The sequence below is a fragment of the Diadema antillarum genome, unplaced genomic scaffold (assembly GCF_040938485.1).
Source record: "Diadema antillarum isolate AM-2024a unplaced genomic scaffold, OU_Dant_1.0 scf00000101, whole genome shotgun sequence".
Classification (NCBI taxonomy): domain Eukaryota; kingdom Metazoa; phylum Echinodermata; class Echinoidea; order Diadematoida; family Diadematidae; genus Diadema; species Diadema antillarum.
The window spans coordinates 531,530-555,108 of NW_027270990.1; the positions used below are offsets into that span (position 1 = coordinate 531,530).

The 23,579-nt window shown below is 38.4% G+C and overlaps 1 protein-coding gene across 1 annotated transcript; it reads left to right on the forward strand.

The window, feature by feature from the left end:
• Positions 1 to 6,383: 6,383 nt before the first annotated feature.
• Positions 6,384 to 18,332, forward strand: LOC139718880 (transcription initiation factor IIA subunit 1-like). The gene is made up of 9 exons (XM_071630321.1): positions 6,384 to 6,519; positions 6,902 to 7,003; positions 9,734 to 9,899; positions 11,009 to 11,073; positions 11,656 to 11,761; positions 12,399 to 12,595; positions 15,388 to 15,531; positions 16,753 to 16,842; positions 17,751 to 18,332. Exons 1-9 carry the CDS (start codon positions 6,496 to 6,498, stop codon positions 17,856 to 17,858), a joined length of 1,002 nt encoding a protein of 333 aa, XP_071486422.1. The 5' UTR covers positions 6,384 to 6,495; the 3' UTR covers positions 17,859 to 18,332.
• The last annotated feature ends 5,247 nt before the right edge of the window (positions 18,333 to 23,579 follow it).

Sequence of the window (23,579 nt, forward strand, 5' to 3'; positions counted from 1 at the left end):
CCAGAGAGCATCTGTAACCCTAGGAACTTCGCACTTCGCACACATAAACTTGGAGTCTCCCGTTTGCTAGGGGTTTCAGGCGGGAGAATCTCCCGATCAGAAGGTGCTTCGGGTTGGAGTCTCTGCAGTTACCAGAGACTCCAACCCGAAGCACCTTCTGATCGGGAGATTCTCCCGCCTGAAACCCCTAGCAAACGGGAGACTCCAAGTTTATGTGTGCGAAGTGCGAAGTTCCTAGGGTTACAGATGCTCTCTGGTGCTATCTAAGGCTTATTTTTGCAACATACGATAGCAATAAGTAAGAAATACTTTCCAACGGGAGACATTGAGCCAGGGCGGGAGAAATTAAATCTCAAACGGGAGAACGGGAGATTTTGCAAAATTGGGTTTTCGGCGGGAGATCTCCCGTCGAAAACGGGAGAGTTGGAGTCTCTGAGTTACGTGTACGACCGCAAATTCAGCCATGCTCTTACATTCAATTTGGTACCAATAATCAACGTTGGTGAAGGTGATGGGCAAACTACACTTCCGAGGCGATCTGGGGACCGTTTCATGAAACTTTTTGTCAGTGATTTACACTGACAACTGTTAAAAGCTACTGAAATCCTTGCGTCTGATTGGCTGATAGCAAATTTGTCGGTGAAAACCTCCGACGAACTGGTTGATGAAACGCCCCCCAGGATGTAGCTATCTTTATTGACCGATTCGGGTTCGTTGAGGGCAGCAGACATTTTACGGCACAGGGCGCAGCCATAGTGGGTGTATCAGCCGACCCCCCCTGCTCTCCCCCACCCCCGGGCAACATGTTTATCACGCACTTGTAACAAAGGTTCGCGCACTAGCAAGCATTCGCGCACTCAGTACGAGACGCCTATTGGCTAAAGCAGTTTTTCATTCTGCGCGCGTGCTAATGTAGGAAGAGGGGTGGGGAGTGGGAAGGGGGGGGGGGGGTCGGCTGATACACCCACTATGGCTGCGCCCATGCCAAAAATACACATAGCGCGTCATAGAATCGCGGTCAATAGCGTACACATTCAGATCGCCGAAGAAGTGATAGTTTGTCTCATTGCCTGAAACTAAACGTTGATTATTTGCTTTATATTCCACATCTAGGGCAACGGCGTAGCCAGGATTTGATCTGGGGGGGGGGGGGGGGGGGGGGGGTCGGGAGGGGGTGTCCTCCCACGGTGAGAACTTTTTTGCATTTTGATGTTGTAAATGGTGCAATTTGATGCATGTTTTTGCGCGTTTTATCGACTTGAAACAGTCTCCCTTGTTTAAGGTAGCAATCATTTTCATGTCGATTATCATTAACCAATTTGGCTATAAAATGGTATCATCTAACTTCTTGTATTAATTCTTACACTAAATATCATGAACGCGACCGAACCCGAGCGAGCGGAGCGAGCCAGGGGAGGGGGGAGGGTGTGGGAGGGGGTGTCCCCCTTTCACGGTGAGAACTTTTTGCATTTTAGTGTCTTAAGTGGTGCAAATATGGAGCATGTTTTTGCGTGTTTTATCGACTTGAAACAATCCCACTTGTTTAAGGTAGCATTACATTTCTATGTAAATTAGATTATCATTGAACAATTTGGCTATAAAATGGCATCATTAAAATAAACTTCTTGTATCTATTCTTACACTGAATATCATGGACACGACTGAGCCCGAGCGAGCGGAGCGAGCGGAGTGAGCGATGGGGGATGGGCGGAGGGTGGACGGGGTATCCCCCTCCAACGGTGAGAACTTTTTGCATTTTCGTATCTTAAATGGTGCAATTTGATGCATGTTTTTGCGTGTTTTATCGACTTGAAACAATCCCACCTGTTTTAGGTAGCAGTATATTTAGATGTAGATTATTATTGAATAATTAGCCTATTGAATGGTATAATTTAGATAAACTTCTTCTATTCATTCTTACACCGAATATCATGAATTTAACTGAGCCCGAGCGAGCGGAGCGAGAAAAGGGGAGGGGAGGGTGTGGAAGGGGGTGTCCCCCTCCCACGGTGAGAAACTTTTTCATTTTGATGTCGCAAATGGTGCAATTTGATGCATGTTTTTGCGTGTTTTATCAACTGGAAACAGTCCCACTTTTTTAAGGTACCAATATATTTTGATGCAGATTATCATTGAACAATTTGTCTACGTAAAATGGTATTACTTATTAGATAAATTTCTTGGATTAATTCTTACAATGAATATCATGAACGCTGTCTGTTCAGCAATCAAACAGAAAAAGCATGCACAGATAGGGTGCAGATAAGAGTCATTTCTCCTCTCACACGAAGGTGATTTTGCATATCCATACCTGAAATTCAGCGATCTGGTGCAAATTTTTGGTGCAATACTTCTTCAGGGAAGTGTTAAAATCACGGAATTTAGCTCTTATTCCGAATGTGCATCATCTCTGTATATGTACAAACTCTAGAAAAGTAGAGCTTGGGGTGGGAGGGGGATTCCCCCTCCCGCTCGACCGAGCTTTTGCGTTTTTAGAATTGAAATAAAGCGATTGGAGCACACTTTTTGTGGAAAATTCGGAAATTGTCATTCCCCAAAGTGTACTAACTACGTCTATTATGAGGGGACTAAGCAATGGGAGGGTGGCAAGATACCTTTCCCATACTCAGTGGAGCTTTTTTCAGTTTTAGAACTGAAATTCAACAATCTGGCGCTCACCTTTTTTTTTTTTTTTTTTTGAATATCTGGAAATTTGTCAATCAGAAGAGAAGTGTAGCAAGTCTGTGGAAGGAGATTTTGTATAATTTTCTGATTGCAGTGAAACGTTTTGGTGCTCACATTCTGTTGCATATTTGGAAAACTGTTTATTTTCAAAGTGTAGCCACAATCTACTTGCATGCATGGGGTAGGGGAGGGGCCGGGCGAGCATTGCAGGGAGAGAGCGTGGACAAGTGTTATCCCGACCCTTAAAATTCCCGTATACGATGGAACTTTTTTTTTTTTAAAGTTGAAATAGAGATATCTCGTATACGCATATAACTATATTTGAAGGAATAATTAGGAAATTATACCAAAAAAAAAAAACAACAACAGTAGATCTAGGGCACTGAGGGAGGAAAGGTTTGATTAAAAGGGGATATTCCCCTTGTACATGAGGTATATAAGTGATAAGTCTTGTGCACTCAGAATTATTCAGAATTTGTTGTAAATGTAAAAAGTGTAAGGCGACGGAAAGGAGCACAGAGGGAGACGGTTTGGGAGGGGGTATCCCCCCCCCCCAAGCACGACAGATTTTGCATTTTTCGAATTCAAATCCAACGATCTGGTGCACAATTTGAGTGAAATATTGAAAGAAATTATGATCTTACTTGATGAAAGGTTGAAAGGGAGACCCGCTTCATGTTGTATGCATACAGTATACACGCATTTTTTTTCCGCCTCCCAAATCTCCGGTCCAAATCTTAGGGGGGGGGGGGGGGGCGACCGCCCCCATCGTCCCCCCCCCCCCCCTTGGCTACGCCAGTGACGTATACGCAGAGGGTGAAATTTCGGCCAAATTAGCACCAGTTATTCACAAAGTCCTAGAAATTAGGAATTCAGGAAAATCATGAAAATTATTAACTCCGATTTTGTCAATTAGACTTCAGATATACCCCTCTCTCTCTCAAGAAAAATCGTCCTTTATAAGTGGTGAGGTGTAAAATCGCACCATAATTTCGGACACGAAATAAATGTATAAGTTATCAACATAATCGTCCGTAAATCATGAAAAAGACAGGAACGGGAAATAGATAAAAATAGTGGGAAAAGGGAGGACACGATATTGTGATAATTGGATCTATATATATGACTAGCCTATCGGAGATTGCGGGAAAAAAATTGATTGCCGGTTGTATCATACAAAATTCAATACCATTCACTATACGTAGAACGTGAAGGATAAACAAAAACAAAGGATATACAAAGAGATCAAATTGCAATGTTTTCTTACATGAAAGGTACTTCCCACAGCAAATGAGAACAAGCAATTGCTGAATGAGATGACATGAAATATGACAGATGAAGACAAATGCCGAACAGACCGAATCATATCATAAATTTAAAAAGCTAAAATAAAATGCTTCACATTTCCCTCGACCTTGATAAACATCAGCTATTTTGACCCATCCAAACCTCGCTATTTAAAAAATCAGCATAGCCCGAGAATAATTACACACTCTTTCATATATCATAAGAGGTTTCTAATTATCTCATACAAAAAAATGTTAGAAACCTGAAATTAGGTCTGAACCAAAACTATTCGATCCCTTTAATGCAAATTATTGTCAGTTAAGGCCTATATTTATATAGCGTGCTAAGTGCCTGCTAATGCTATAGGCCTACAATGAGTCCAGAAAGAACTTCACACTGAATGAAAAAAACTATCAAAAAGAAAAATCGTTAACAAATAATTCAAAATTAAACACTCCATCAGAGTTGTAACAGAGCTGTTACCGTGTGCTTGTACTTCTGATGCGCAAGTTAAATCTGAAGTTAACTGCAATAAAATGAATAGAAATTTACGAACCTAAAAATAACAGTGTAAAAATTACTAACAAAATAAAAATATTTATAACAAAAAGGAAATATCAAAAGTTAAAGAACTTTGCAGCTGGTACAAAAAAAAAAAAAAAAAAAAAAAGGAAAAAGAACCAGCAGGCCAATCCTTACAACAAAACAGAGCATTGTGACGTATTTGTGACATTTATTATCTCAGTCATCTCGTGGGCTGAAATGCATCAATTGTCATCAGCGCAGCGCGTACTGCTTGCAAGTCATCTCGTATGCGCAGGATCTCACCTAATTTTTGCGAATGTTGCCATGCATGGTAAACTTCGCAAAGTTAGCAGACTCTTTAATGAACAACGAAAGAAATACTTAAAAAAATATTACTGGAAATACCCCAACACTATGAAGATGGATCAATTATTTAATTGTCAAAAGAAAACAGTCCTTTCCAATTTATCCAAGTTTTGTAATTATATAATGACACATGTTTAGATTATTAGTATCTTTTATCCTTTTTGCAAATACTACATGCCTTTTTTACAGGCTGTGCCTTCTTTACAATTGATATGTAACTTATTTGTCTTTTCATTCTCTCCTCCTTTTTTCTTCCCCTCTCTACTTCTTCTTCTTCTCGTCCATATTTCCTTCATTCTTGTTCACTTAGCGTATGAATTCATTTCCGTATGTCTTTGCGTTTTTTCTTTTTTTTTCTGTTTCTTTTTTCTTTTTTCTGAACCAAAAGTCACTCGTATATCTTTTGTTAATTCACCAGTCTTGTGTCCTTCTCACTTTCCCTCTTCACCTCCATATATCCCTTCTTTCTCTCTCCTCTCTCTCTCTCTCTCTCTCTCGTCATATTTCCCTTTCTTTTTTTTTTTTCCACTATATATCGAGTATATATTGTATATTTCTGTACATTTTTTTCTTTTCATCAATCGCATTTCATTCTTATTTTGTTTGTTATAGTTGTTTTGTACACTTTTCAGAGCTATTTGCAATTATTATTTATTGATATTATAATGTGCTATATGTTTTTCATTGGACTCCGATACCCAGAGTTTGGGTTGTGAGTAAATAAACTTTCAACTTTCAACTTTCAGCAAAATTGTAATGTGAACGGGTGGACCTAACTTCGCGATTGCTATCTTCGCGATGAGAATAGGCCTATTGTGAATGGGTCTAATATTCTCGTCTGTTGGGCGAGCGCTTGCTGAGCGCGCAAACGCTTGCTACTAGTGCGCGTCATTTTGTTACAGCACACGCGCGCAAACATCTTGCACCACGCAGTTTTAGGGGCTTTCCCTTTTCAGCTCTGGGATGTGACTGCCGGTCTGAGTTAAAATATCTAATATAAAAGATATTGACCTTTTCCTTTGGTAGGACTAGGAATATAACATTTAATTTCCCTTGGGAAGTTATATTTTTGTCTCGAAATACTATTGTTCCTCGACAAAAATATAACTTCCCGCGAGGATCTCAAATGTTATACTCCCCCTCTGGTAATCTGTACTAGTATCTGTAGCACCGATGTCAGTGATGTAGACATGTTCTATCCATGGTTCTATCGCGTAGCAGACGCCACCGTATATTCACTAAAGTGTATTATTGGTTAGATATTTTTGTCAAATACTATGTAATTTGAATATTAGACTATTGCAACAATATTATTTTAATGGAAAAAATATATATTTTTTATGATAAAAATTGTCTAAATACACAAAATTGATTGAAATTTTCTGTTTCGAATTTGCTTATGCAGTCAGAGCCAAGAATCCAAGGGGATACATTGATTTGTTCAATAGAGCTACCCCCTATCGGCAATAAGAGGGCTTGTTGACGAGTATAAAAGCGCTGAGCCACAGTCGATCGGTGGCTTCGGAGAAGCCAAGACAGCGGACGACTTTACGTGCTGTGTGTGTAGAAAGCAAATGGTCTCTCTCGAATTGCATTTTTCTGCTCATCTTGTTTTCCACCGCTTTATTTGCGATGGCTGCCGGTTCTCAAAATGTGGTGAGCAGTGCTACCAGAAATGATTTAGTTCCATGAGTATCAATGCTTGTTTTCATATATTATCATGTAACGTTAGATTCTAATTTTCTTTGATGCGGGAAATTTCTTTGGGTTCAGTCATCAATTCAAATGCAAGGTGTGAAGCTAATTCGTCTTGTAATTTGCAATTATTCATGTTATTCTTGATTTTGCGTCACTAATGCTACCTGAAGCATTAAGTGACATTTTGGCATTTATAACGTCTTTTGTTGGGCAGTTTTTAGTTTCGGATTTGAGGGACTTTCTCGAACATGGCTTTGTCTTCATATGATTTTGGCATTTCTAATGCCCAACTCATAACTGTTACTCGAGTATTAGTATTAAATTTTTCTTTCTCCTTCAGTCTAAGCTGTATAAGAGTGTAATCGACGATGTGATCAACAATGTTCGCGAGGCATTTTTGGATGAGGGCGTAGAAGAACCAGTGTTACAAGACCTGAAACAGGTAAGTAAGGTGGTTAGAATCGAAGGACATTTTTAGTTTGAAAGATCATCACCATGTCTGACCAGACGTGGTGTGACGTGTGCGAACTGAATGCTGGCGAAGAGACTCGGCTGTAACCGTTTAGGGGCCTAAATAGAGTCTATAAATAAAGTAACTGAATTGCTGCAAATTGCAACCCAACTGTTTTTTAGGCGGAATTAATAAGCTGGACATGTGACTAACAAATACAATAATAAGAAAATGTCAGTCGAGCCTGTGCACTATTTCACTGGTGGTGGCGAAGAAGAACATAATATTATCTACCTATATTAAAAAGTTAAAGAGGCGGAAACTTGTCGAGAGCCATGCACAGCTGCCTCTGTTCCTGTAACAAGTGTTACGGTATAGATAGCGCTTTTTTGCTCCACGTGAGTCTGTAGCTATCTACTTGATATTTCCCGCAGTCGCCTTTATCGCAGGATTCTGTAACAACGAAAATTAATGCGAAACTCCAATGGAATACATGTATCCGTATGTTGTATGGTGATTGCACGGGATAAGGCATCTACAACGCGTGATATATCTTGTGTTCCAGGGATATGGGCGTACTGTACCGCTTCACGGCGAGTGGCATTCTGCCATCTTCCTGCGTTTGCCGCGACCTCTTGTTAGAACGGTATTTGCATATGTCCGTGTATTTATAGTGGGGCCTCATTTGCGTACCGCATGGTGTTTAGCCAATGAACGTCATGTGCACTCAAGCGACCTCGGTTCCAGCTCGTGCATTATTCATAAAATCAAGATTGCCTATGCCAAGTTGAAGCTCCCACTCTTCATGTGATGGGATTCTTCGTGCAATTCATGGATGTTTCTTTCCCTAAAGCCTAGTAAGAAGTCTTTCATTCACCGGCTCCCTCCTGGCAGGAATCGTGCAAGTCTCTGGCATTGTGAACAAACATCTCTGTCGTTTAATTACCAGTATAAAAAGGGAGGTGGGAAGAGATTCCACCTCTCTGCAGTAACTGTAGACGCCAGTGCAGTAGTCCCTGGTCGTCATAAGTTAGTATGTCGTCATTCTAGAAACAAGATGACTTAAAAAAAAATAATAATAATAATTGCATTTATAAGGCGCATTATACTGGTGTTTCTAAGCACACAAAAAGACTATGATAAAGATAAACAAACAAAATAACATTAGGACAATGCAAAACCAAAATTACAATCACAAAAGAAGAAGAAGAAAAAAATCACTTTAGGCCTACAATTTACTATAATACCAAAACCAAGCAAAGTTGAGGGTTAAATGAAGTTTCACAGGTTGAGCAATCAAATGATATTTATACTGGGGTTTTTATCAAAATATGTCCTATTCAAACTGAAGGATGTGAGGCTCAATCAGTGAAAGTCTTATTCTTTCTGATCTTTTGATAGTAGTGGGTTGCAATTCAGCTTGCTCTCTTCAGTTGATACACTTGAATGACACTTGGTAATTGCCAGCAACAGAAAGCTACCTGTAGAGTTGACATGCATGTGATTTTAGTGCAATTTGATGATGAAAGTGATCTACTTAGTAATCTTCCTTTGTCTAGAGTAGATTATTGTTCATCCATGTAATGGGGAGTGATGATCAGTTTATGGAACACATATGTTTCTAATGCACTTGCTTACTTTTGTTGCTGTGTTAGTCTTTGAATATTGGGTTGAGTATATGTGTATCATGCATTATAATAGATTTTAAAGCATGCAAAAAATTATAATTGGTTATGCATGATAGATATGCTAAGTTTGCAATGCTACTAAATGTAATGAAATCATACAACTCCATGAATACTTTTTTTTTTCAAATATAGTCATTCAGCAATATATGCTATTAATAAGAGATGAAAAAATAAAATACATACTCCAACTGATATTAATATTTTATATAAAAATGCTTTGATATGTCATGGTGAGATATAGATGTCATATTTCTGGATTATTGTCTAGTAATTTGTCAAATAAAGGATGGCACTGCGATTGAAAAGTCATGCCTTAGATGGATCGATATAAAAGTAAAGTTCAATTTGTATCTTGGAGATACGTAAATGGTGTGATAGATTGTACAATGTACTTTATCATTGAATAAATGAAATCATACATTTTATTAAACAAAGTTTATGTGAATAATGAAATATAGAGTATAGAAAAATCATCAAGAGACATGGACTAACACTTTTTGGTGGTTTAATTATTGATAACAATCTGTAAAAGTTTTATCATTTCAAATTGAGGTTTATTCTGGATAGTCGTATTGTCTAGGGGTGACAAGACCTTATCTTGAAAAAAAAAAAATAATCTTGAATTTGTAGGGCTCAAATCAGTATGCTTGATATTCAAAATTGAGGTAGGTTTTTTTTTATGTTAAATGTCAATTGAGATACAAGGTCTTGTCAACCCTGGGATAACATGACAACTAACATTGGACAGAATGCTATTGATTGTTAAAACATTATGTTATTTTCATTTATTTATTTAGATTATACTGTAATGATAATTAGAAAGATGATTTTGTTAGTTTATAAAGATTACAGGCCAGAGGATTGAAAAATTGAGATTAAAGTATAGATTTAGTTACACTAGATAACTCTTCGGTTCAAGTATGTTTCACAAATTTTTGTTTGCCCAACTTCAGTACTTTTTTTCCATTGTAGCTGCAACATTATAGAAGAATGAAATGTGTTCCTGATATATTTCTTTGCTATCGTCTACAAGATTTGGGAATCAAAACTACTGCAGTCACGAGCCATAGACTTAGGTCCACGACCTCAGCAGCAGCAGCAACAACAACAACAACAACAAACCGGAGGGAAATTTTCTGTTCGAGATGCATCTGCATCATACCAGTCCACAGGACAGGAGAGACAACAAAACAAGCAGAGTGAGTTCCTTGATCATCACTGCCTTTGTGTGTGTGTGTGTGTGTGTGTGTGTGTCTCTCTTTCTCTCTCTCTCCTCTCTCTTTGTCTCCTAGCTGTGTTTATGTATGCTGCTCAAAACAAGATATACACTTAGACTTATATTTCTGACATTAATTTAGTCAGAGAATGCTGTCCTTATAATGATTAGTGAATTGTGATACGGAGAAAATACATTGTCATGTATACTGTTGCACTAACGGTCAGTATGTCATCATTTCACCCATCTGTCCAAATTTCTATCCTTGTATTTATGCTGACGTTGTAACTCAACAAGCAATCCTTTGAAGTTCTTCAAACTGTTGTGTGAAAGAATGAAGGATGCTTGGGGAATTGATTAAAAGCCTGGGATGAATTTAATAGACATGAGAGGTCATAAGGAAAAGATGGAATGGAATGGATTTGATTTTTTTTTTTAATGCTATCTCATTCCCTTGAAGATGCTGAAATTCCTAGACTTTGTACAGGTCTCACCAAATGTCCTGGACAGTTTGTTAAGTCTGTCACAGCTAACAATGTTTGTTGAATGTGGCTTGTAATCAAGGGCAATTTGCTCATCATATTTTGGCAAAATATATGTATGCAGTAAATGCACATGTATTTGTTGAATGACATCATCAATAAATGTGAAGTGTTATCGTTTTTGTTGTTATGTGTATATTTACATATTGGTTTGTATCTAAGGGCCACTTTTCATCTATTCGATGGTTCCATCAGGCCTACTTCTACTTCTATGGTGCTTCTCATCAAAGCCTGTTCAGCAACTGGATGAGGGTTTGTGATGTGGTGCTTCAGACAGTGGATGCCATTTGTGCTTTGTGCTCTTTCAAATGTATACAGGTGCTCACTGTGCAAGTAAAAAATCTCTTCCATGCTTAGTTGGCTTCTATGGCTCTCTTGAACTGCTCAACAGAGGGCAGTTCAATGATGTGTTGAGGAAGCCTATCCCAGTCTAATATCTGTTGCTAGGAAAAAAAAATGTCAGTTCACATTATGGTGTACTAGTAGATCTATCTAGTGTGAGGATCAAATGAATGACTTCTCCCTGCTGTATGTCTTCATTTGCTACCAGGTTCTCAGCCACCACTGGACCGCCAAGGTGCTTCAGCAGCTCAAGCCCCATTGGCTGGGAATCTGGTAAGTGGCTCATTTCAATTGCAGTCCTCCTCTTTTGTAGTCCTGTCAGACTGGGCAAAGTGTAGCGAAGCCCATTCAATGGTGCCACTTTTTCTTTCTTTTTTTTTAAACAGAATACAGCAAAATATTTTAAGCAGAATTGGAGTCAAGTGCAATCGATGTGTAAGTTCTATGTTCACCTTGGGAGGTGCTTTGGAAGCATAATGGTATGCTTTCACTGTGCATAGATTTGCTGTGAAAAGGCAATTCAGAATGATGAGTCTGTAGGTCCCTTACTGTGCAAGAAAACAGGAGAGCACATATTTTTGTCATGGTACTCAAACACAGCATTATTGTGTTGCTTGTAAATTATTGTTGTGTGTATTGTTGGCAACAATTGGTAATTTGATTGTAGGCTTGTGAACATGTTCGGCATAGCTTTGAACAATATGCAATGATCACAGTTTTGTGAAAATGACCCTACCCCAAATGTTCCTTGTGAGTGACTACATCTTGATGGCTTTCTCTTTAGTATGTGATATTTAGTGGTCATTGGTATGCCGTAATTGAAACCTTGCATTTGTGCCAAATTTTTTTTGACAGAGTTCTTCGGCAGCAGCAGCCAACCTTGCTGTGCAGCAGAACATGCTCCATCTTCAGCCGCAGCAGATGCAGAATGTGCCCTTTGCAATCCAGCAGCAGGGAAGTGGTACGCATGTTTTAGCCTGTTTGTGTTTCTTGGGGCACATGTGCTAACCTGCACAGCGGGCAATCCCAAACAGAAAGTGACTAAAATTGGTGGAAAATGAGGATTTATAATGCACTCTCCCTGTTGTCGGTTGGTACACTGCTGACTGTAATACTGAATTTAAGAAAATGTCAATGAACTATTCTATCATGTGGTATGTGAGCTTTGAGGGACTGAAGAGCAAGCGATGCAATCATTTCATTTTGTGATACTTCAACTTCTGGTAGTTGCACTTGCAAGTCCCAAATTCTAGTAAAAAACAAACAAATAAGTGTACATCACAGACACCTTAAATGTATGTTGCCGGTTGCACAGTTGCTTTTGACAGTACTATTGCCCATATGTGATGTTCATGATCTATGATATTAATGCAAAATTTCATGAAAAAAAAAATCACATATTTAGATCCACAAACATGAGCAGTTATGTTGTGTGGACTTTGTGTGATTGTTCAGAAATCACTCAAAATGTGATATTAATATTGAACGGGGGAGGAGTAAAGTGTAAAAGTTTTTTGTCTTAGTTTCCTTTTTCTGTTTGTGTTATTTGGCAAATGACCTCACTAGGAAATGAATGGTTTCTGTGTTCCATATGAAAGGTGCTGGTGCCACACAGACATTCCCTGCATATCAGCTTCAGACCCAGCAGCCAAGTGGTATGATGGGGCTACAGTCCATTCCAGTCCTCATCCAGCCAGGGGTGCAGTCCACCGGCCAGGAGCCCCACATTGTAACTACCCCCCAGGGTGTGGTCCTCTCCCAGGGGGCCATTCGTGTGCAATCCAGTGGAGACCAGGTATGACAATGGGTCATGTACAATGTTTATGCCTCCGCCATGAAGTGTGTCACAGGAGGCATTTTTTCAGGTTGTCCGTCCATCCATTCGACCGTGATCGATTTTGTGGATGGTGCACTTAAAGGGGAAATCCAGTCCAAGAATAAATTAGTCTGATAAAAAATAGTAAAATCTTACATATTCAATGGTAAAAATTTGATTGAAATCAGATGAAAAATAAGGAAGTTATGAAATTTTGAAGTTTTGCTTATTTTTGCTTATTTTTGCAAAACAGTTCTTGTATAGTGGATATGAATATATGCAAATGAGTGAGCTGACCATGTCATAACCTCACAATTTTCAATTGATCGTGTAAAAAAAATGACTTAAATTCAATGTTTTTGTCATTGACGTCTAAAGTATGTCATTCCTGGTTGAATAACTTCAGAATAGTAATCAGTTAGATATGTCAGGATTTGAACCTTGGGCATAATTGCGTTAGAATGAAAAACTGGAAATTCCAAAATTTTATGTACAAACCATATGGCAAGTTGTGAGGGTATGGCATGCTCACTTTGCCATTTGCATATTCATATTGACTGTTCAAGAACTGTTTCCTGAAAAATAAGCGAAACTTCAAAATGTCATAACTTCCTTATTTTTCACCCGATTTCGATCAAAATTTTACCGTTGAACTCATAATATTTTACTCTTTCTTATCAGACTAACTTATATTTAGACTGGATTTCCCCTTTAAGAACATTTTGAGGTATCCAACTGAAACTTGGCGTATGTGTACATAAGTGGACAAAATTGTGTCTAGCAACTGTTGAGTGCACATGCTCAAGGTCAAAGGTCAAGGTCAGATCTGTCAAAGTTCACGATTTCCCCCATATCTCTTCAATGCTTGAAGGTATTTTCATGAAACCTAGTGTATGGATTTCTAGGGAAAGTCTTAGGCCATTGGGTAAAAGGTCAAAGGTCAAATAAAAATGCCAAAATTTCACTTTTTTTCCTCCATATCTCAGAAATGGCCTGAAGTATCTTCATGAAACTTAGTACATACGGATCAATTGCCGGACAATAATTCTCTTGGGAATAATTGGGTAATGAGTTTCAAGATCAAGGGTCAAAGGTCATGTTAAATTTGCTAAAATTATACTATTTTGTGCTGATATTATACTAATATCTCCGTACATTAGAAATTCGCAGTGCATATGTATACATGCATTACTGTACAATTGTTCTGTAGGGAAATATTTGGGCCATGGGGTCAAAGGCTAAGTGAAAATGTCAAAAATGTCACCATTTCACCCCCCCCCCCCCCCCCCCCCCGTAGATCTGATAATAGCAGGGAGTCAAAGGTCAAGGTCAAATTCATAAAATTTCACTATTTCCCCCATATCTCTGCAATGCCTGAATGTATTTTCATGAAACTGTATTCATGTATTACCAGTTAAAGATTCTTTAGGGAAAGTGTTGGGCCATGGGGTCAAAGGTCAAGTGAAATTGCGGAAATGTAACTTTTTCTTCATATTTCCGAAATTTCTCAAGGCATCATGATGAAACCTAGTACATATACATGTAATGCCTGACAATGGTTCTCTTGGGAATATTTGGGTACTGGGGTCAAAGTTCAAGGGTCAAAGGTCGGGTTAAATAGTTAAATCATACTACTTAATGCTAAAATTACACTATTTCCTCCATACCTTGGGAATTCTCACTGCAAAAACAAAATTAAAATGGGGACATTCACGTATTACTGCACAATGGTTCTGTAGGGATATACAGTATTTGGGGTCAACGGTCCAGTGAAAATGTCAAAATGTCACATTTTTGCCCATATAATGAAAATAGCTCAAAGTATTGTTATGAAACTTGGATATTACAAGTTAGTATTTGAAGAAAGTTGTGTGGCATGGGGTCAAAGGGCAAGGGTCAAAGGGCAAGTAATGTTCAAATTCCTAAATACTTGCTCTCTGAAAGAATTAAGCCATCCAATTGAAAGTCGTTTCAAGTAGTGTGTAACTACTCAACGTATTTGGGGTTGTGCCATCAAACTTTCAAGAATGTAATTTCATTTTTTTGCTGATCGTGTGAAACTCTCGTCTCACATTGTCAAGATGTACGTACCATAGACCTATTGGGAGAATGGTGTGATATTGCAGAGGCGTACCAGTTGTCATGTCAACATTTCTAGTTTGTTCTTGTTACTACGAGTAGTAATAGTGGAAGTAGTAGTGTTGTTATTTTTTTTTTTCAGAGAGCAGGTTGAAGTTTGTCCTAGTTAAGTTATTTGAGTTCAGATTATATATTTCAGTGTGGGTTCTGTGTGTGTGTTTGCTTGTGTGTCTGTGTGTGTGTTTGCTCAATTGGATTGCAATTATCCAGGGAGATTAGACCTCCCTGGATGCTTCCATGACTTCTCAGTTGATACATTATGGTTGTCCCAACATACATTGCACCATGATAATCATGAAACAGATTACTGCGTACCACTTTTGGCATTTAAATGTCCAGACCAAATATTTGATGTCTGTTTATGTATTTCACAAGGTATCTCAATGATAATGATCATGTGACAAAGCATTCCAAAGGGGCCCGTTTCATAAAACTTGTTATCAGTGACAACTGCCACATTTCTATGGCAAATTTGCTCTTAGCCAATCAGATGCAAGGATTTCAGTAGCTTGTCACATCTATGACAAGTTGTCACTGATGACAAGTTTTATGAAACGGGCCCCTGGTCTTCAAATCACAGATATCCATGTGACAGCAGCAGTAATGATTGGTGCACATTTCCTTTCTCACAGCCTCCAATAGTTCAAGTGGACGGTACCAATGACACTTCTGACGAAGAGGATGATGACTTCGACGAAGATGACGATGACGACAAAGATGATGATGACGACAATGATGACAATGACAATGAGGATGCAGGAGGAGATGATGAAGAGGTTTGCTTTTGACCTTTTCAGACTTTGAGCAACAATGCACTCGTTTACAAGCAAAATGAATGTTGCAGTTGTACTGTAAAAATAAGTTTTAAATTAGCTTGGAGAAGAAATATATGTCGTGTTGTGTACACGTTGATGAAACAAAATTTAAATCATTTGTGAAACGTTGATCAGCATTACTGTGTGTGACTTTCATCCATGGTGTCATGTCATGCACTAAATATTGTTGTTGATAACCTTCTTTTTTACTTTCCTGAGCTTGCGATATTTCCAACAGCAGATGAACTTTACGCATTGAGTAAAGAAAGGTGATACATGTTAATTGCCAATTATCAGTTCTTTGTAGTAAATGTGATACAGTGCAGATAACTTTTTAATAAGTCTCTATTATTTATTCGTGGTATCTTCTGCTGGTTAATGACAGTAGTGATTTTTTAATATGGAAGGAGACGTACATTAGTTTACATTTATTCTTTGAAATGCTCATCAGTGACATACGTATACTGTAAAAGTGGAAATTTTCACGCATTTTGTGCAACCAGAAATAAGCACGGATAATAAAAGCACATGAATATATTTACTTGTTATATGTACCAGTATGTAATGTCTTGATCCTGTGGATTAAAAACATGCAAAATTCATCTTACTCAGCAGAGAAAAAAAACACACAAAATTACTTGTGTGCAAATATCCACTTTTACAGTAGTATTTTCTGTCTTTTAAATTAATCATTCTGGTTTGTGAATTAAAGTGACAGTACTGGCACTAAAACAGCGAGTGCTTTATTAAGATGCTCATTTTAATTGATATTCTTTTCAAAACATTTCCCCCATCCCCTTACGCCTTCCAAACTGCAAACATAAAACATACAAACAAACAAAACAAACAAACAAAAACACAAATTCAAAGCAACACAAAAGATGAAGAACATAGATATTCCTTCCTGATAAATTCTCTCCCGAGTATGATAGGAAATGCAAGCTGTACATTGCCCTGCTTAAGGGCATATTTACTATCCTCACGATCAAGACAGATGGAAATGTTATAGGATATTCTTCAACTTAGCAAGTAGTGGAAAGCGTTATCATTGTTTATATTGTTTATCATCACTCTTTGCTCATTTTCTTCCCCTTTTTTCTACTGTTGCATCATGAGATTGTTTCCCTTGCCTGCTCTACTCATCTTATTGCTTTTTTTTTTCCCATCACCATCGATTTGCAGGAACCTTTGAACTCGGCAGATGATGTTAGCGATGAAGACCCTTCAGAACTCTTTGAAGCTGACAATGTCGTAGTGTGTCAGTATGACAAGGTTAGTAGAGACTGAACAGACATAATATGAAAGCCTTCTGCACTTTAGTAGAATTATGAATAGTCATACATCAATCTTGAATAATGTGTGGGATTCTCGTCTTGCATTGATAACCTTAGTTTTCATGTGTCCCAACTAGCCCTGATAAACCACAGACTTTAATACCATTGACTGGCCCAAGTCTTCCATTTCAGTACTAGTATTTTGCTAAATACCCATACTGTATTATAGTAGATACATTCAGTTCTTCATTTCACATGACTAAAGTCCATTTTGAATTCACTCTACTGTTTGTCACTTCACAGATAGCACCCTTTTTTTTTAAAATTTTCATTCAATTTTCTTATTGCGGAATGTCCTTATCAGTTAGATGTGCTTGAAGAGTTAAATCTCACAAACCATAATATATTTACCATAAGTATCATTGCCCAAAGAGTCCATAGTTGTATGCAAATAAGAGTGCTTTGTATTCTGGTACTGCTGTTAAAGTATTAGTTGGGCTGCAGTTCATGAAAGTCTGTTGTGTATTCAAAACTTAGCTTCAATAAAAAATGCAAGTTTCATAGAAATTTGACAATGAATAGGAAAGTTACGGCATATCAAAGCATTACATGTTGCATAAAATAGAGGTATTAGTCGCACCCAAATTTCCTCTCTCTTTGAAAGTCGCCTTGGCGGAAGTGGCATTTTATTTGAAATACTTTAAGCAATAGGACATTTAAAAAAAGAAATCATTGTTTCATATATGCATGACTCTTGTGCATGACTCCTGTGATATAAAACTGATCAAAGTCATGTTGGATTCATCACAGGTGAGCGCAAATTACATTTGTAGAAAATCACAGCTGAACCAAATCATTCTGAACAGAATGATTCATTGCATTGATGCTCTGTTCTCTTGACTACAGATCAACAGGAGTAGAAACAAGTGGAAGTTCACCCTCAAACATGGCATCATGAATCTGAGGGGCAAGGACTATGTCTTCTGCAAATCGACCGGCGATGCAGACTGGTGAGAGGTCGTTCTCTGGAGCGGCAAGTGAGGAGAGAAGAGAGAGCGTGTCTTTTGTTGGTTCTTTTTGCCAAGCATCTTGCTCAACCCCCCACATTGTGGACGTATGGTACAAATGACCAAGTATGCACGGGAACACATGAGTATTTATTCAGTCACCAATGTCATGTCATCCTGGTTTATTATTTGTCTTTCCCTCCTAAAAGGAACGGTGGATTTGTCTAAAGTTTAGAGGCATCCATTTTGTTGTGTGGTACAATACTGAGATAAGTACGTGTCACATCTAAGTGATATTAAATCATTATTTGTAGTTGAAAATGGAAATTAGTGCCTATCAAATAAGCCTTAAAAGACCATTGGATGATGAACCTATTGAATGGTTGTCTTATAAAGTGACTAATATCCCATGAAAGACATCCAGAAATTCTTCTTTGTTTTAAAGCCTCACCCCTCCACCTCCAAAAACAACAACAAACAAACAAACAAACAAACCGTATATTAATCACATGATTCATTGCAAACAGACAGGAAGATATTTGGGGTCATGAATTTTTAATATAACCATATACATTATTTTTAAGCAATGTACACCTTCAGCTTTTCAGTGTAAATAATAGTGCTTGTCATGGAAGTATTATTTCTACTCAGAGTATCCGGGCCGGCATGCTTCACATGATATGATAATAATAATAATAATGTGATCTTATTTACCCAGAATGGTCTCTTCATTGGCCGGTAAGTACTGCCTTTCAAAGGGCCCTGCTGTAGACATTACCCTGTCAATGCAATGTGTCTGTTCCTTTACTTGGGTTAAAAGGGTAAAACACCTTTCCATATAGCTAGGGATATTCTTTCAGGATGCACCATTTCAAGAGTCCAGAGCTCCAACCAGAACCCCTATGGGGCTCCCTTAGGATGACTGTTTTTTAAACGATGTCACACTTTGAAAAAACAACCAGCATTTACCAGAAATGCATCAGAACCTGCAAACTCTGAAGACTGACTAACTGTAGTAAAGATCTCCTCTCCTATCACAGATTGTAATGAAGATAAGAGGGGGGGGGGGATGTGATGGTACTGACTGGTGGAATGCCAAGCACAGCTTGTCTGTGCATTTGTCTGCCCTGTGATCTGACTTTTGGTGGAGATATACAATATCTCTTGGGTAGTAAAGGAAAATGGAAATCTCTCCTGTCCTGCTGTGAATGTCAATTGAGATAATATCTTGTTTAAAGGATAATTAATCAATCATACATGTGTATATTGTTTGGTTCTTCTTTTTGTCCTTCTCTCTGAAGGAATCTGTGGCTTCAAGTATTTTGTTATAAGTATCACAGTTCTGCTAATCGGGCAGGAGACTCTTTCGTTATGATGCTTGCAGTTATGCCAAGTTACCATAAATGTCAGTTCCCACAACACCCAAATGCTCAAAGCTGGTTGGCTAATGAATGACTGGCCACAGTAACCATGGTCATTCCAAGCTGCTGTCAATCACACTTGCCCTATGAAATGGTACCATGGACTGTTAATATGTTGTCTGGAGACATTATGATCATGCATGTGTATGTTTGGAATACCAGTAGGAGATTAAAAACAATAACAACAATAAAGCCTTAAGGCTTTTGCTACCGATTTCAATCCAGAAATGGTAGTCTTTATCTCTTCTCCCATTAGCTACAGTGCTCTTACGCCCTCCCTCAATCTAGCAGTCTGAATAGAATCAAGTATTTGCTCCTTGATTCGCTCATATTACGGTAAACATCACAGAATACTCTACCGTCCTGGTTGTGTAATACCTACAACACACTCCAACTAAACCTTTTGTCCCATGAGTATATACCATATGTAACACCCATGTAGATGTTATAATGTGGCAGGGTATTCTTTGTTCTTTGACTTGGCTGAAATTACGAGGCTCGGTACTACCGACTGTTAAGGGAGTAATCACCTCTCCCCAACCACTTGTTTTATCATTTGGGAAGGGGGGGGGGAGGGTAGTTGGACAGAGTCCTCAAACTAACATTAGCTTCTTGTGGTTTGCTTTGTCTAATCATGTGATGGACATAATATGACTACAGTTCATTTTATGAGCTGTTGTAACATTCACGTGCTAAAGTACCGACACCCTTATAGGAAAATACATTAACAGCTTATCGGATATATAAGAAAAACCGCCATTCATTTCCAATTGAATAGAAAAGTACTGTAAAGTTCTGTGTATACGATGCACTCTGTGTATAGGGCATACCTGACATGTATAGTTGGCAGGAACACAAAAATTGTGATAGAAATGGCTACCCAAACCATGTGCATGAAATGTCAGTAAATAAGACATAGCTATGCCGACACTCACTGCACACATGCAACACCGCTTGCACCCTCTGCTGCAACCTCTAGTGGGAAGTATTGTAGCAAGTTCAATTCACGGAACATCTCCATGCTATGTGCATGTGTGTGTGCTCTTACATTGTGATAAACAGAGGTGCCGACAGTCGTAAATTGCACAAAACACTGTCATTTGATGGCATACATTGTTGATATTGTGAAAAGTGATGGTGTTTTCATGTCTGTGTTTGCACTCTGGGTATTTATTCAGACACCCGACGATAGTAGGAAAGTACTTTGGCAGACAAAAAAGAAAAAGAAAACTGATATTTTTTGTGTTGTGTACTCTGGCTTGCTTAATAATGCCAAAGCAAGAAAAAATGTCAGAAATAATCATCTAAATTTGAATATCAGTTTGTTGCTGAATAAATATCCCATGCACTTTACACGAACTTATGATATGCAGCCGAAGGAGTCAAAACTGCAGGGAAATGTGAACGAGAGAATAACAAAGTTGTTTGAAGAATGTTGTGAAAGTTCAGGCAGACTTTTACGTCTGGTGAGATGAGTCTTGCATTCGCACAATGTCAGCATTTGTGGAAAAAATCAGGTTTAGAATATAGACTAGTTAGCATGTCAGAAGTCATTTCTGAGGTATATTAGATGTTCTGGATACAGTTATTTCCAAGCCTGACCAACACCCTCTGCATATGAAGATGGTCTCCAGCCTTGTGGGAGTATGACTTGTGAGGGGATATCTTTCATGGGGTTCAGAATTTTTGACATCATATGGGACCAGCTGCATCATTGCCTCAGTGCTGCATGAGTTGGCTTCATCTGTGAAACAAATGCAAGCAAAGTGCATGTGGACCTGTTTGTCTCAGTTTATGTTGCTTGAACAGCTACAGTCTGCCAATAGACCCAGTAATTCTCCGAGCAGGGAACTATTGTAGCTGTGGACACAAAAACGTGATGGCGTTTTAACCATTTACCCTCCAAAGGAAATATTTTATCTCTGTTTATATGGTGGTGCCAAAGTAATTTCAGTTTGACCTTAGTTCTTATCAATTGTCACTCATGTTAACCTCAACTTGGACTGGAACTTACCTCTGATTTGCCTGATACAACAGCTACCATTCAAAGGGACAAGAATTCTACATTTAGGAATCTTATAGGACAAAGAAGGTGTAGTATGTAATATGTGGGAATCTGTGTCGAAAAGCAGTCACAAATTTTCAAGTAATGATCTAAAGTCATGTTAGCTAAATGTGTAGTTGTTGTCATGTTGTATACCATTTTTTTCCCCAATGTATTTCAACTCTTGTACTCACATCCAAAAAAAATCCCCATGGAAAAGAGACAGAAAACTTTTGGCTTGTCCAAGGTTCTCTAGCAGCACCTTTTACCTGATCAAGTGAGACCATAGGAGGACAGGCATACCGTAATTACTTTCAGAATTGCAGTTTTCAGAGTAACTTCATTGGATTAAGTTGTTGTCACCATGTAGACAGTAAGTTTGGATGGAATATGAAAAACTGGCAGGCTTACGTGGTACCCTTGTGATATGTGAAAACAGTCATACTGTACTTTTTGTGTGAGTGCGAAAGTGGTAGATGTAATGTGTGGACAAGGTGCTATGAATATTATTGGTATAACATTGGTGGTGCTCAGATTACTCTTTGGCGACCTGAGAAAAATGAGAAGGGGGGGGGGAGATGAGTTTGGAAGGAAGTGACTGCAATACCTCCATCCGTTCCTGATAAGAAGGCGAAGCTTATATGAATGACACTCCGACATTGATTGTCAGTTATGTAATCCTGTTGGCTTTGGGCTTTTTGTATTGTTAACCCATTGAGGACGATTTGATTTTGCTGCAACATGCATTTCCCATAGATGCTTGCCCGAGTGTACTCTGGACTTGTCCTCAATGGGTTAATGAGACCTGTAATGGATTATTGTGAGAATTTATTCGATTTCATGGCAGCCTTACCTTATGCGCCAATGGGGATCAGTGTTTAGGGGAAAGTAGAATGGCCAGCATATATTTCATTTTTTTCTTGTGTCATTCTGGGTCCTTTTATGTAAGGGAACTTTTTGAAATGTCATGACTACACATGGAATCCATTTGTTACACTTAGCTAAACCAACTGAAATACTGTCTGTGCATAAGTTCAGATTGCAGGAATTAGCTTGATCAGTGTTTGTCTGAGATCAGTAAAAAAAAAAAGAATTGTCTGCTGATTGTATGATATGCCTTAATATTTTTTTTTCCAGTAATTTCTGCCAAGCAGATGACATTGGTTATATGTAGTCAATATAGCTGCAGCTTGTGCTTAATAGTTTGAATCAGAGACATAGAGTTTGATGTAAAATAGTAACACTAATCATCTGTGTCAGTTCGCAAGAGTCACTGGCTCAGAGAGGAAAATGTAATATTGGTCCCACAACTCATTAATCCCCTCTTGTAAACTTTGGTAACTATCCTGTAGATGATGATCAGTGACCCAGTTGTTAAAGTTCTGTAAATTTCATGTTCATGTTCCTCCATTTTTGTTCAACCTCAAGTGTCAATTTCACACAGTGTTTCCTGTCTGAAAACATAGACTGTAGGTTTTAAGATTTGAAGCAAAAGTCTTTTGTTTGGTCTAGGGTCTAGCAAGGGTTCTGTGTGTGAGAGAGTGCCAAATATCTGTAGTTTTATTAGTGTTGTATCTGTTTTTGTTTTTTGTTTTGGTCATGATCATGATCATGTGCTTCTACACTTGTTTCTCAGCATTTTTTATTCAATTTCTTTTGTAATGAATGAGCGAGACACTCTTGATTAATAACAGGAATCGCCTATAAAAAATAAGTTAACACTCATCCTTGCTCCCCTCTGCTATGACTTCATGAAGTTTTGATATGTGAGGATGCACCTTTCAAATGTTGTGTATCATTACTTTCTAGCCATTCTCTATCTTTGCTTATCCAGCTATGTTAATGTATCACACACTGATGGACGCTTCCCACCAGTGAGGTCTTCAATTGCCAAATTCCTCAGTTTGTGTTGTATCAAATCTCTTATCCTCTGGTGCAGGCTAATGCTTACTCTCACTGTGTCTCCAGACACTATGCACATGATGACAAAGTACTATAAAAGCCGTTATTTTTTGCGTATAGATATTTTTTGCAAATGAGGAGGTCACAAACATTTTTGCAAGATGCTGTTCTCGCGATTCGACACCGAGGCAATTGTAGGTGTACGCCACTTTACCGTACCTAGCAATATCTTTGCGTGTTGTGAAATTCCCATCCAACAGTGATTTGTGTAATTTGTGAAAATTAACCCCTCGTGAAAATTACTGCCTTTTGCAGTGGTTTTTTTGTTTTCCATATATCTACTCCCCCCCCCCCCCCCTTC